The sequence below is a fragment of the Megascapheus bottae genome, chromosome 21 (assembly GCF_031878675.1).
Source record: "Megascapheus bottae isolate mThoBot1 chromosome 21, mThoBot2.hap1, whole genome shotgun sequence".
Lineage (NCBI taxonomy): Eukaryota > Metazoa > Chordata > Mammalia > Rodentia > Geomyidae > Megascapheus > Megascapheus bottae.
The window spans coordinates 31,215,635-31,228,948 of NC_143529.1; the positions used below are offsets into that span (position 1 = coordinate 31,215,635).

The 13,314-nt window shown below is 40.6% G+C and overlaps 1 protein-coding gene across 1 annotated transcript in view; it reads left to right on the top strand.

Moving 5' to 3' along the window:
• Window positions 1–13,314, top strand: part of Col4a3 (collagen type IV alpha 3 chain) — a 130,456-nt gene that overhangs the window by 44,308 nt on the left and 72,834 nt on the right. The window contains exons 2-3 of the mRNA XM_090354941.1: window positions 8,163–8,219; window positions 9,920–10,009. Coding sequence (XP_090211067.1) covers window positions 8,163–8,219; window positions 9,920–10,009 — 147 coding nt within the window. The remainder of the gene's footprint in view (window positions 1–8,162; window positions 8,220–9,919; window positions 10,010–13,314) is intronic.

Genomic DNA, 13,314 nt, shown 5'->3' on the forward strand with positions numbered 1-13,314 from the left:
CAGTAGGAGTAGCAGAACGAATAGTGCCCATTGAAAAGGGCTGGCTGAGGTGGGAGGAGGTGGTTGCAGCAATCTTAGCTGTGCTGGCTAGTGAGATTTCTCCAGGCCAAAGAATTTGAATATATATATATATAATATGAATATGTTTATATACATATATAAGCATAGATGTAAATATATACATATATTGATATATAGAGAGATATGTGTATATACACTATGTGTATACATATATATATATATTGATATATCAAAAGCTAATTTTGTCTAGTATACTGGCATGTACCTGTAATCCCAGCATGGAAGCTGCGGCAGAAGGATCTCAACTTTAAGGCCAGCTCAGTCTACAGAGTAAAGCCCTAATTCTGCAAGCATTTATTTGCTTCTTTTATGACATTTTAAATTTTTTTCTTATGGAATTTGATCATAGTGGATAATGGATTTTCTGTTCATTGTAGCCTAGTGAAAGCAGATTGGAGAGTGGATTGTTTGATTGGAATTTTGAGGTAATCATTGCCCTTATGTAGAAAAAATGTAAAGATGACAGTCCTCAGTCCTATGTTGGTTTCTTTTTATTTTATAATTATTCATTCATTCAATTTATTCAGTTATTTGTTGTGCTTACTTTGGGGCTTGAACTCAGAGCCTGAGTGTTGTCCCTCAGCTTTTTGCTAAAGGCTAACACTCTGCCATTTGAGCCACAGTTCTACTTCTGCCTTTTTGGTGGTTAATTGGAGGTAAGAGTTTCACAGACTTTCCTGCCTTGGCTGGCTTCAAACCAAGATCCTAAGCCTTCTGAGTAGCTAGGATTACAAGCATGAGCCACTGACACCAGGTGTTTTGTTTTGTTTTGTTTTAATTTTTCTCCCTGTGAATTCAAGACACTAGAAATGTCTGGTCTTCAGATGTTATTCCAGTCTGCAGTTGCATAACCGGTATTGTCCAGTTCTTGAACCAATTGATGTCTAATGAGACAGAGAAGGCAAGGAGGAGAAGGAGGAAATAGAGAGCATGTCTAGTCTGTTAGTGCTCTCACTAGAGTTCAAAGCTAATTCTTCTCTGAGTTTCTATCTTAATAACTTAATACAATTTATATGTTGCTACACAATGAAAATTTCATCAAAATAATTTGCCCAAGGAATCAGTAAGCCTGTTCTATACAAAAGATGAAATAATAAATATTCTAGGTCTTGCAAGTCAAGGCAAAATTAAGGACATTGTAGAACTACCTATATAATAAAAGGAAAAACAAATAAACACAAAAATTTTATTGATGAAAGGGAAGGGGGACAAAAACACAAGAAGGGGTATCAAGGTTCTAGAAGTAATGTACCCACTACCTGATGAGTGTAACTGTAACCCCTCTATACATTACTCCAACAATAAACAATAAAATAAAAACTTAGTAGTACACCATCAGGCATGAGAGGGTAAGGGAACAAGATATAGTTTCTCCTTGGCTTTGTGGCCCACTAACTTGCTAATAAGAAATAAAGCACGTTAGGCCAGACATGTTGATGTATGCCTGTAATCTCAGCTACTTAGGAAGCAGGGATAGGAGGGCTGTGGTCCCAGGCAGTTTAGGATAGAAAGCCCAAGATCCTAAGGACATGACTTATAGTGGAGTGCTTGCTTAGCACTGAGTAAAACCAAACACCAGTACTACCAAATAGAAGAGGAAGAGAAGAAGAAGGAGGAGGAGGAGGAGGAGGAGGAGGAGGAGGAGGAGGAGGAGAAGGAGAAGAAGAAGAAGAAGAAGAAGAAGAAGAAGAAGAAGAAGAAGAAGAAGAAGAAGAAGAAGAAGAAGAAGAAGAAGGGGAAGGGTATGAAGAAGAGAAAGAAGACAATGGAGGATATGGAGGGGTGGGGGAGAAGACAAAGAAGCAGGGAGAGGGAAAGGAAAGAGGAGGCTTAGGGGAGGTGAAGGAGGGAGATGGTGACAGTATGGTGGCTGAGGACAGAGCTGTGGGTGAAATTGTCTAGGTTCGGATCCCCAGGCTGTGTGGCTTACTTCCTTTAGCCTCTTGATATGCCAATTTCTCATCATCGGATGGAAAAAGTTACAAAGGGAATAATACATGAGGAAGAGAGCTCTGTGCACAGTGTTAAGCATAGTTAGTGCTCAAAAACAATACTAGTCTGGTTCTACTCCTGGCTAATAAAATAAATGCTCAGTTTCTCACCCTGCATTTAGATAAGTCATCTTGTAGGCTCTGCTTGTCTGGTTGAAAGTCTCTGTGTTCTTTTGCATTTAAAATCTATAAAGGAAAAAAGAAAAACAGAAAGAAGCTGAGGCTAGTGATTGCTCCTGGCTTTCAGGAGTTGAGCAAAGCTCTCTGACCACATTGTTTACTGCTAGATGTCCCAGAGAACACTCCCTATGCCTGGCCCTCCTTGTCAGGGCTAGTAATCTTGTGTTTGCTGTCATCCAGAAAGTAAAAAGGGGGGGTGGCTAGGTTAGATGTCTAGACTAGTGCTGTCTCTCTGAATAGGAGTTGAAAGGTGGGACTTGACTTGTAGTGAGATATTTGTGATACTCAGGTGTGGGACAGAACTGTAGGGCTGGACAGGAGAGGCTGGCAGTGAGCAGCTCCTGGGATGGCTCCTTCTTGACTGGAGGGCAAGCTGCCAAAGGTCCTGGTTACTGTGCAAGGCAGACGCCAGGTACTGTAGAGCTAACCCTGCATACCACAGCTGGGGGTGGGGGCAGATGGTAGGGGCTGTCTGGCATGGCTTGGCTCATACTTGGTCAGCTCTTCTTTTCACACACAAAAACATTCCCTTCGGGCGATTGGCTGGGCTAAGAGACTGGCAGGGTCAGTCATCATAATGCAGAATCGACAGACATGCTCAATAGGGTGTGAACCAGCTGTGAAGGTGCCAACTTGCCCTTCCATTGGAGTTCGGATGGTGGGGAGGTAGGAGATGTGTGGGAGAGATTGTGGAGAGCACAAGAGATAGCCCCTGTCTCATGAGCATGTGCAGAAGTAGGATGGATTTGTTCTGAGTAGAAGAAGGAAATAGTCAAAATTGCATGGGAATTGTTTTCTAGACCACTTAATGAAGAATGAAATTATATGCATGCACACATACATTTATCTATAGATAGATAGACAGACAGATAGATAGAGATGTGTATTATACATATTATATTATGATCATTTTAATGAACCATAAGAATGCATGTACTTGACTAGATCTGTTATTTTACTAATTTTAGCAGAAAGCTTATATCTCATTGCCTGCCACAGCAAGGGAAATTTAAAAAATTATGAGTTATTTCCTCTTTGCAACCTAGTGTAAGCAGTACATTTTTTTTATTTCCTGAGCTGATAAGGGGCAGTGCCAGTTCATAAATTAGTAACTGACCTGAGTGAGTATAGATGGACTTGTTCTAAACCTGGGCTAAACAAATATAACGAAATTTTGAATTTTACCTATATGAAAGCTGGGGTGCTAGAATTTCTAAAAGCAACACATGTAAGATGGCAGCACAGAGAATCAAACCCAGAATGGCTGTTTTCAATGCTGGTGCCATCCTCCTTCAAACCACCTTGCCCTGTGACAGAGGATGATGTCAAGGTGATGATCCATTGGTGACTTCTGGGTACCACAGGCACAGAAAAGACTGACCAGCACCTTAATGGTTCTGGCCACATGTCGATGTATTTCCTTTAGTGCCTGTCATTTATAAACAACAGGTACCATTAGGGTTTCTAATTTGCATTTTATTATACAAAGAAATGCCCATGCCTATGTACAAATAATATTTGGCTAATCAACTGGTATGCCTTGTGCACTTTTTTGAGGGTACAATTAATTCTAATAGCACTGAAAGTATTACAAATTCTAATGCTAAGCAAAATCTCTACCATTCAGTCACACCTACAAGTCCTGTCCAGTCCTTGAACTTTATTTCAATCCATCCTTCCAACCTTGTTTTTGCAACTGAAATTGTATGCACTCATATTTAACATGTTGGTTAGGTACCATTTCATTAAGTTGATTTGTTACCATTGTAAGTACTCCTGGCAGAGTATGAGAGCATTTTCTCAACATGAGAATTAATAGTATTGAATCCAAACTAATTCACTTGGAGTGTAGCTGAAATAATTATCCATCCCTTACCCTAACTCTTAAGGTCAGGGCCAGTTCTTTGGCACAGTCAGGCTTCAGGAAGGAATGTCCAGGGAAATGGGGCTAGTTCAGACTTACTGAAAAAGGACCAGACAGTCACAGGACTTCTTTGGCAAAAGATCTTGTAGCAAATAAGGAATGAGGAATTCCCATGGCCTGAGCCCTTACTGCATGCATGTTAATCTCCAATAACCTTTGATAGGGTCTCCACATCTCCTCATAAAACTCTGCAAAACAGGGCCAGGAGTTTGGCCTAGTGGTTAAAGTGCTTGCCTAACATGCACGAAGACCCGGGTTCGATCCCTTGGTACCACATACATAGAAAAAAGCCGGAAGTGGTGCTGAGGCTCAAGTGGTAGAGCTCTAGCCTTGAGAAAGTCCAAGGACAGTGCTCAGGCCCTGAGCTCAAGCCCAGGACTGGCAAAAAAAAAAAAAAAACACACATACAAAAAAAAAAAAAAAAAAAAAAAAACACCTCTGCAAGACAGAGCTTCATATTCACTGCACCTCCTTACACAAACACAACTTGCAAGCATTGAGTCACTTGCTCAAAGTACCCAAAGGAACTGAGTCCTTCCTAGGCCAATCATTATGTCTCACAAGCCCACCACACACAAGTGACCTAGAACTTCTGAGCATGGAAACTTTCAATGATTTCAAACTTTCAATCTTTACAATGATTTTTTTTTCTTCATTCTGTGTGAGGTCATGAGAATCAAAAGCAACTGGTAGAAGAATTCAAGATTCAAAAATTCAAATTCAAAATTTACAAATTCAAAGGTGTTAAAACGTCTTAGTAATATGAGCCACTCCCTGGCCTGGAAGGGGAAGAGATCTACTAGTTAATTAGAAAGCTTTCTTCTTTGGACAACTGAATGTTTATCCCACTAACAGTTGGCATAAGAAAGTGAAGAGGTACTTTATTGTTGGGAAAGTAAAAACTATTAACACATGCTTTTTAAAAATACCTGTCAAGTTATGCTTTCCTTCAAAATAGCCTTCTGGTTTTGAAGTGATTTCACATCTGAGTAGAAATTAATGGGTTTTATCCCATTGAAGTAATCATAGTGGGAAAAAAAAACGTATATTTCACTTCTAATTACCCTTCAAATTTTACTGATTATAACTTTTTCTGCCACAGAACTAATTATATTTTAGTTGAAGCAACTCTTATTCCTACACTAATTATTATTACCCGATAGGGTAACGAAACAGAACATCTAAAAGCAGGATCTTATTTCCTATTTTATACATTTTTCCAAAGTAGAGTGAAAAAGCTTAAAACTGGACCCAAATCAGCATGAATGAACATACAACCCTGCATTTTTCAGTCAAGTCATCTATTTCAATAATTGAAGCATCTGCGATGTTTAAACTTTGAATTAAGGTGAGACGGCCTGGTGAAGATAAATTGTTACTTTGAATCTTGCTGTCCTGTCTTCACCATCCAAAGCCATCAGAACACCTTGTCTCCTGGGGCTCTCGGCTGGGCACTCACTCCTTTCTAGATCAGCAGCTGAACAGCTGCCAGAAAGCTGCCCTGGCTGGAATTCGGAGTTGATTCAATCAGGTGGAGGATCTGCCTGTCAGCAAAATTGTCACATACTCTGAAGTCCTCGTCAGCTGATTGTGCAGAGGCAAGGGCAGGCCCCGCCTTGCCAGCTGAGCTGAGAATTCAAACTGGAGTGACTTTGGAATAGTTCTGCTAACCCAGGCACACCCACAGCTTGGGGGGGGCTGGTAGTGGGACCTGGCTACCAGAGCCAGCCACATATACGTGATGGAAGAGAGTTAATATGAACAGAGAGAACGGTGGGTCATCTCTCCATGACTCTGGCTGCTCACTGGACCAGAGCTCACCTGGCTCTGGTAATGCCAGGTTTCCCTCTCACACACCAACCCAGGCCTGTCCCACTAATGGGTTCTCTGATGGCCAAGAGTTTGTCATTGTCATTCTCAGTTCTGCTAAAATCGCTTAGAATCATGATGAAACTATGTAGTGAGATAGTTTGTGATTAAATATGAATGCATAACCATTTATTCAGGAAATCAAGGTTGCAAGCAGGGACAGAAATATAACTCAAGGGCTGGGCAGGGCCTGTGGATACAGCTCAGGGGTACAGCGCGTTTGTTTAGCATATCAAGTCCCAGGGTTTGATCTACAGGAGACTGGGACAGAGGAAGAGGGGTTTGATGGAAATGACTATTACTCAAGTAAATGTGACTACGATGAACACTTTAGAACTAGCCAGCAATAGGAACAGGTATCTAGATAAATTGTGTTCAGCTTGTTTTGAGGAGACCCAAACTGGAAATTGTCAAATTCAGTGTGTGAATTAGGAAGAAGGGTATGGAATCCCTCCACAGTGCAAGTCCAAGCTCAAAGAAGGGACTCAGATTCTGTCCTACCAGATTGAAGAATTCAGGTGCATTCCGTATGTGTAAAATAAAATAAATGTCTACTGTTGGTGCCTCTCTTGCTTATTTTTGATTCTTCGTTTAGCCAACTTGCTAACTGGGACTGAACAAACAAATAGGAATTCTATCGTTATGTGTAAACAAATCCAATGGAACTCAAAAATCATTATACTATTCTTGAAAGTTCACGTTCCAAAAGGAGGGACAATAATGGATTAAAAACAAACAAACAAAGAACTATCATTTTGATGACAAAAATCGGGAAGCTATGTCCCCCACACATGGTGGAAGAAAGCCCCATTCCTGCAGAGCCGTGAGCTTGTGGGGGGCGAGGAAAATGAACTCACATGCCACCTCTGATGCCCTCTGTGTCCTTGATGAGAGCTGCCTGGTAGGATCAGACCCCATGTAAGACTACAGGTTGAAAGCACTGATTGAGATGAAATCTCCAACGTCAAAGCAAAGGTTCGTTAAACGTGAAACTGTCTTTCATTGACTTGGACCATTGAGGACCTTACGTAATGCTGGATGTCTTACTAAAACTCAGAATCTGAAAGTGCCACATGATTTCTATATAATTAGATAAGAACATACTCTTGTTTGGAGAGATGCATATAAAATGCTTAGGAAGGGGAAGGGTCAGGCTGTATGCATCTATCTTTGAATGACTCTGTGTATGTGTGTGTGTGCACACGTGCGTGCACATGCTCACGCGTGTGTGTGCACAGAAAAATGGGGAGAAGAGAGAACATGTCACCTCTGCATACCAGCCAGCATCTCCCCTTGGATCATCCTGCCTCTATGATCACTAACAGCTTTTCTTAATATAGCAAACTAAGTTCCATTTACTACTAACTTAAAGAAAAAATAGAGAACATAATTAATATATAAAGACGGAGTATCATGTAAGTCAGAAGACATTTTCTCTTTATTCTTCTGCTGTCATATATCACCCCCCCAAAATGCACTTCATTAGGATTGAGGTATGCATAAGTAATGAGGGCTGATAGTTCTGAATGTGTCAAAGTGACTACTTAGGACCAAATGTCTTTGGCTCACTGCTGAGTTTTTTTGTTTGTTTTATAAGAATATTTCAATGTCACCATTAATAATTTGTTATCTTTAAAGATAAATAATAGGTAGATCTTTTTTCAGGCTTGAATATTATTTCAGGAAAAGAAAAGCTTAGAATCCCTTGTAGAAGATACAGCATATGTGTACACAGCATGTGTACCTAAAGTGCATATAATGTGCACACAGTACTATAGACAAACAAACAGATAAGAACATTATGTTGACCCTAAAATTTGCCAAGACCATATTTTACCTCCAACAGTGGCCAGCAGTTTTGTAGGGTTCAACTCTTTATTATTCTGGGAAAAAAAAAGAATAACTTGCTTTGTCTTTTCCACAAGTAAATAGCTTAAAATTGATATAAAAGTACAAGCAAAATGAGATACTCACCTGACACTCTTTTTTTTTTTAACCTAATTTCCATGGGAATATTGTCACAGTGTCCTGTGGTTCCTAATGAAGACTAAGTGTCTTAACAACAGGGAAGTGTGTTAAATGTTAAAATAAACTTTTTCTCTTTCCTTTTTCCCTAGGGCTGTGTCTGCAAAGACAAAGGCCAGTGCTTCTGTGATGGGACCAAAGGGGAGAAGGTAAAACAAAACAAAACAAAACAAAACAAAACTCAATACTGCTTTCTTCTCACTCTATCCCTAAGTGATTCACACTCTGCCCCCAGCAGTAGCAGGAAGATAGTATGTCCTTTAATCCTCTAAATCTAATGTTAAAGTAATTACATATAACCATTAACCACTTAAAAAAAATACCTCTAGATACCTTGTGTAAATAATGGCAGTTGCATTATAACTTTGTATGTGTGTAAGGAATCAGGAGCAAGTGAGCGGAAAAGAAAGTTTATAGGAAGACTTCATAGTGTACACTGTTTGCAATGTTGCAAAACAGAGGAGAAAAAAATGAAAACAATTGGGTTCATTCATTTTGACATGAAATAAATACTCAAAGCAACAAGAGTGAGTCCGCACTCTGGTTCAAGATCGCCCCCTGATGGGAAAATCCCAAAATTTAGCAGCAGAAGGTACTAGTAGCTCCATTGCAGACTTTAAGAAAAAAAGGAATGCCATGAAATCTCATTAATTCGCTCCATTAACTTGCAATTTGTGATAATTAAGACAGGAGCAGGACTAAAGTGGTCTCTTTGTTTACAAAACTATTTTCTTGGAGACACTAATTAATTTGTTACAATACTGAAGGCTAACCATTAAAAACATTTTTAAGAAAACATATTTTAAGTTCTCTAGATAAAGCAATTTACACAGAAGTTATATGTTAAGCATACTTTGATATTTATTTTTAAATGGTTTATAATTCACATGCAATTTGATTTAGAGATCCCCCTGCCCCCGCCACTATGAATGGTGTATATTCAGATTCACTCTGGAAAAGCTCTCTCTCTCTCTCTGTGATTACCATGCACTCAAGGATTTATTGAGTCCCAACTACCTGGAAGAAGCTGTTTCGACTGTGTGAAATTACTGAGCAGTACTAAGATTTCAGCCATTCCACCATTCCTCTTCTTATTGGGTATATGCAAACCTCTACCCTGATCATGAAGTATCTTATTTGATTTTTTTGTTTCTCATTCGCCAATTATGTACCAAAATTAACTAAATCAGCCAGCAGCTTTGGGCCTCATGGCTAATCCCCAGTTTCATATCCATACAAAGATCATTTATTACTAGAACTATGTGAAGCATTGAACCTGACGTATTTTAATTCCCATTTGCCAGGAGCTTCCCCACAATGCTGCCTCCTTCCCTTTAAACATGATTTTTATCTCACATTGTTGGTACACTCCCCTTGATATCTCTGCAGTCTCCTACAGAAGTAACAGGTGGAGTTACTAATTCCTCTGTAATTGAGGAAGTCTCTAACACTTGGAATCTTTTTAAGCTATGAATCGATTCACATACTCCCAGAGGACATTCTTGTGCCTTCTCGCCCTCTCCACTGCTCAACAAACACTCCACTCACCCAATGGCCTCTCTGGAGTTTCCCTCCATGCTTGACCCATCTCCTTTTACCTCTGCTCTGCACAGTGTTACCATTTCAGATAAGAGTCAGGGCAGCACTCTAAAATCTGTGGACAGATGTTCCAGCAGATAGTTTTCACTGCACAGTGCTAATTCTTACTTCTTCAACCAAGGAAACAATAGCATGCTGTTGCATATGCCAACATGGAATCCTAAGAGAAGGCAATAATGGTGTTTGTTGTTAGATAGCAGCTGTTCAGGATGATTCTTGGTTTTTGTTTTGTTCTATTCTGTTTTAACAGGGGGAAAAAGGCTTTCCAGGACCCCCTGGTTTTCCAGGACAGAAAGGATTCCCTGGCCCTGAAGGCTTGCCTGGACCCCGGGGACCCAAGGTATGCAATCCCATAAACTCAGAAAATTTCTTCTTTTTGCCTAATATGTTTTTTTTTTAATGCTTATCCAGTAGGCTGCTGAGAATATGGAGGGAATTTCATTAGTTCAGCAAATTGATGGGTGCATAATAAACTTCTGTCTCCAGTCACAGATGAGCCCTTAGAAATATACTTTACTCCATGCTTCAACCCGTCTTCCTCTTCAACTTCCTCTTCCCCAATTTAAGATTTCTCCACCTAGATACAAACAACCTCCTTGCTCTCCCATAAGCTAAACTATTTCCACCTTCCACTCAAGATGTCACCACTCAACCATACCCTGATTCCAGCTGGAACCTTACTCCAGGTGTCCCCTCCCCCATCCTGCCCTCCAACTTCCCTTTGGATGGGTGGTGGCTTTTCTCTTTCAGTCCTTAAGCATGCAAGTGTTTCCCTATAGAACACAGAATGTCCTCTCTATTTGTTAAGTCTTTTCCAGAAAGGTTACTGACTGTCCTCTCTTTATCGTTTCCTTCTTGCCAAGCTTCTTGGATAAATACTATCTTCTCTTTAGCCTCTTTCTGAAAGTATCCCTGAAAAATCTCACCAATGACCTTCAATAGACCTGGTCAATGGCTACTCTATGTCTTTATCTTACTTGAATGTCTTTGCTCTGTTCCAAATTGTGTAGATCCCTTCTCCTTGAAACAATGTGTCTTTGTTTGTAGAGGCCTGCTGTCCCTGATTCTTTCCCCATCTCCCTCTCCATTCCTTCTTTCTTTTCCCAGTTCCCCCACTTGCCTTTTTTTTTTTTTGCCAGATTCTTTAAGCTTTCATTCCTACGGTTATTACTGGAGCTTGCTATCTTCACTGTTCACCCAGCATTCTTATCCCAAAGTCTGTGATACATACTCAAAGAGTTTTGTTTCAACAAATAGCCTGGAGGATTTACTAAATAACTGCATAACCAGTAGATTTGCTGATTGTTCTTTCCTGTGGGGCACATTGGCTAGGCTTAAAACTTCACTCTCACGCACACACATTCATTCTCCTGAAGGCTATACTAAAGTAGCTCCCTAGCTGTGAACTCATTAGAGGATTATGAGAATTAGAGTTGATCTGTGCTCTCTTTGTCAGTACAACTGCATACTGCTACCGCATTAGACTATGTGTTAGAATAGTATACAGCATCTTTAAATGATAAAGCTAACATAGTGTTCATTTACTCCATATCAGACACAGGAGCATCCATTTCTCTTTATACTCTGTTGTTCACACTGGCCCCATAAGTCCTGGCCAAGGTAACTTACTATGCAGTTTCCATCTGGAGTTCTGTGCTAGGGGGGAGGAAAGAGAGTACACAGGCAAGTGTCTTATATAAATTATCTAGCAAGTGGAAAAATAAAAATTGAAACCTAATATTAGATTGGGGGAGAGGGGATATTTTCACAGCCACATCAGCTCCAGGGGTTATGATAATAGATTGTGACCGTAGATTATTATAGATTATAATGCATTCTGTATTATAATATAGTTATGTTTGTAGCCTAAATTAGAGTTAGGTTGAGAACTCAGCCCCCCTAGACTCCTCCCTCTCCACCACATAATTGGGAGGCCAGTCACAATTAGAGAGTCCTCAAGGCTATCCACATTTCATTCCAACTTGATTAGAAATCAGAGGCTCCCATCACCCCATCCTTTGGGTTTGATACTTATCTTCAACAACAGCTCATAACAACTCCATGTGTCCGCCCCCCCAACCCTGCCCTCCAACTTCACTTTGGATGGATGGTGGCTTTTCTCTCTTAGTCCTTAAGCATGTAATTAACAACTCCAGGGAACACTGAGAGTTGTGATAAAGGATATGTGTGAACATCCAGATAAAGAGGTATGTAGCATGCGGTCTGACAGAGTCCTGGCCAGGAGCCCATATCCTCAAGTAGGTGATCTGGGCCACCCTTCTGGCATATGCATGTCCACCAACCTAGAAGTTCTCTGAAATCTCCTCACCTTACAGATATTCCAGGAGTCTTCCTCCTACAGACATAATCTATTGTTAATTCAGTTGACAACCCCTATTCCCTCACCAAGGGATGGGACTACCGGAGTTCTATGCTTCTAATCATAGCCCAGGTCTTTCTGGGAACCAATCCCCAACCAGGAAGCCACTCAGATTCCTCCTTTAGAACAAAAGATGTGTCTTTTACTCAGGAAGCCCCAGGAAATTAGGCGTTCGATGACAGAAACTGGAACCACAGACCAAATACAAGAACAAAAGGTGATATCTGTACCTCCATCCCTCAGGAAGCAAGGAAAGGTTTCAGAGGAGCTCTGCACTAGGAACAGAAGACAGAGCCCACATATGTGTTTCTTACACGACATCTCTGAGGCCAGACTCAAACTCTGGAAACCAGAAAGACAAAATCTACACCTTTAGTTTACAGAAAAATGCCAAAGCTTTCTGTTTTTAGTAATTCTACAAGATCAGAATCTATCTTGCTCATGTATAAATTCTTTCTCCATTTCTCCTTTTTCTTTTTTTTCTTTGTGGGTCATAGGACTTGAACTTGGCCTGGGTACTGTCCCTGAGCTCTTCAGTTCAAGGTTACCACCCTACCCTCGAGCCCAGTCCCACTTCCCATTTTCTAGAGGTTAATTGGAGATAAGAGTCTCAGGTTCTTTTGTGCCTGGGTTGGCATTGAACCTTGATCCTCAGATCTCAGCCTCCTGAGTAGCTAAGATTGCAGGTGTGAGCCACTGCACCTGGCCACTCCATTTCTCTTTCTGATGCTAATTTTGACTGAGTCATTGGGATGCTGAGCCAAGTCTGAACATCTCATCAGCTTCCTCTAGAGCTTGACTTTCCCTCCAATTCCCTGTTAGTTATGAGTCAGGACCCTGTGTACCTCATCCTTGCATCCTACAAGAGAGGAATTGACATAAGGCAGAAACCATCGTGTACATGATAGGAAAGCATATTAGAAAAGAAATATAGCAGATCTGTTCACTCACATTTTGTGCCAAACTAAAAGACATCATGAAAGGCCTCTAAAGGAGATAGATTTATGACATGCGGAATGCCCTGGGAAGACAGAACTTCAGTTCATCCTCAACTGTCTTTGGGGTACACACATGAGCATTAGATTCAAATAGGGGGAAGAATTAGAGGTAGGGGACAAAAGGTGTGCAGAGGTCGAGTCCCACTTGCAGGTGTGGCCTGGAAGGTCATTATCTCAAGTCTGATTCTCCTTGATTCAGAAGTGGCTATTGTTGTCATTGCTTATGCGGACCATCTGCTTCCCCTGAGTTAATTTCTCCAGCTCCAA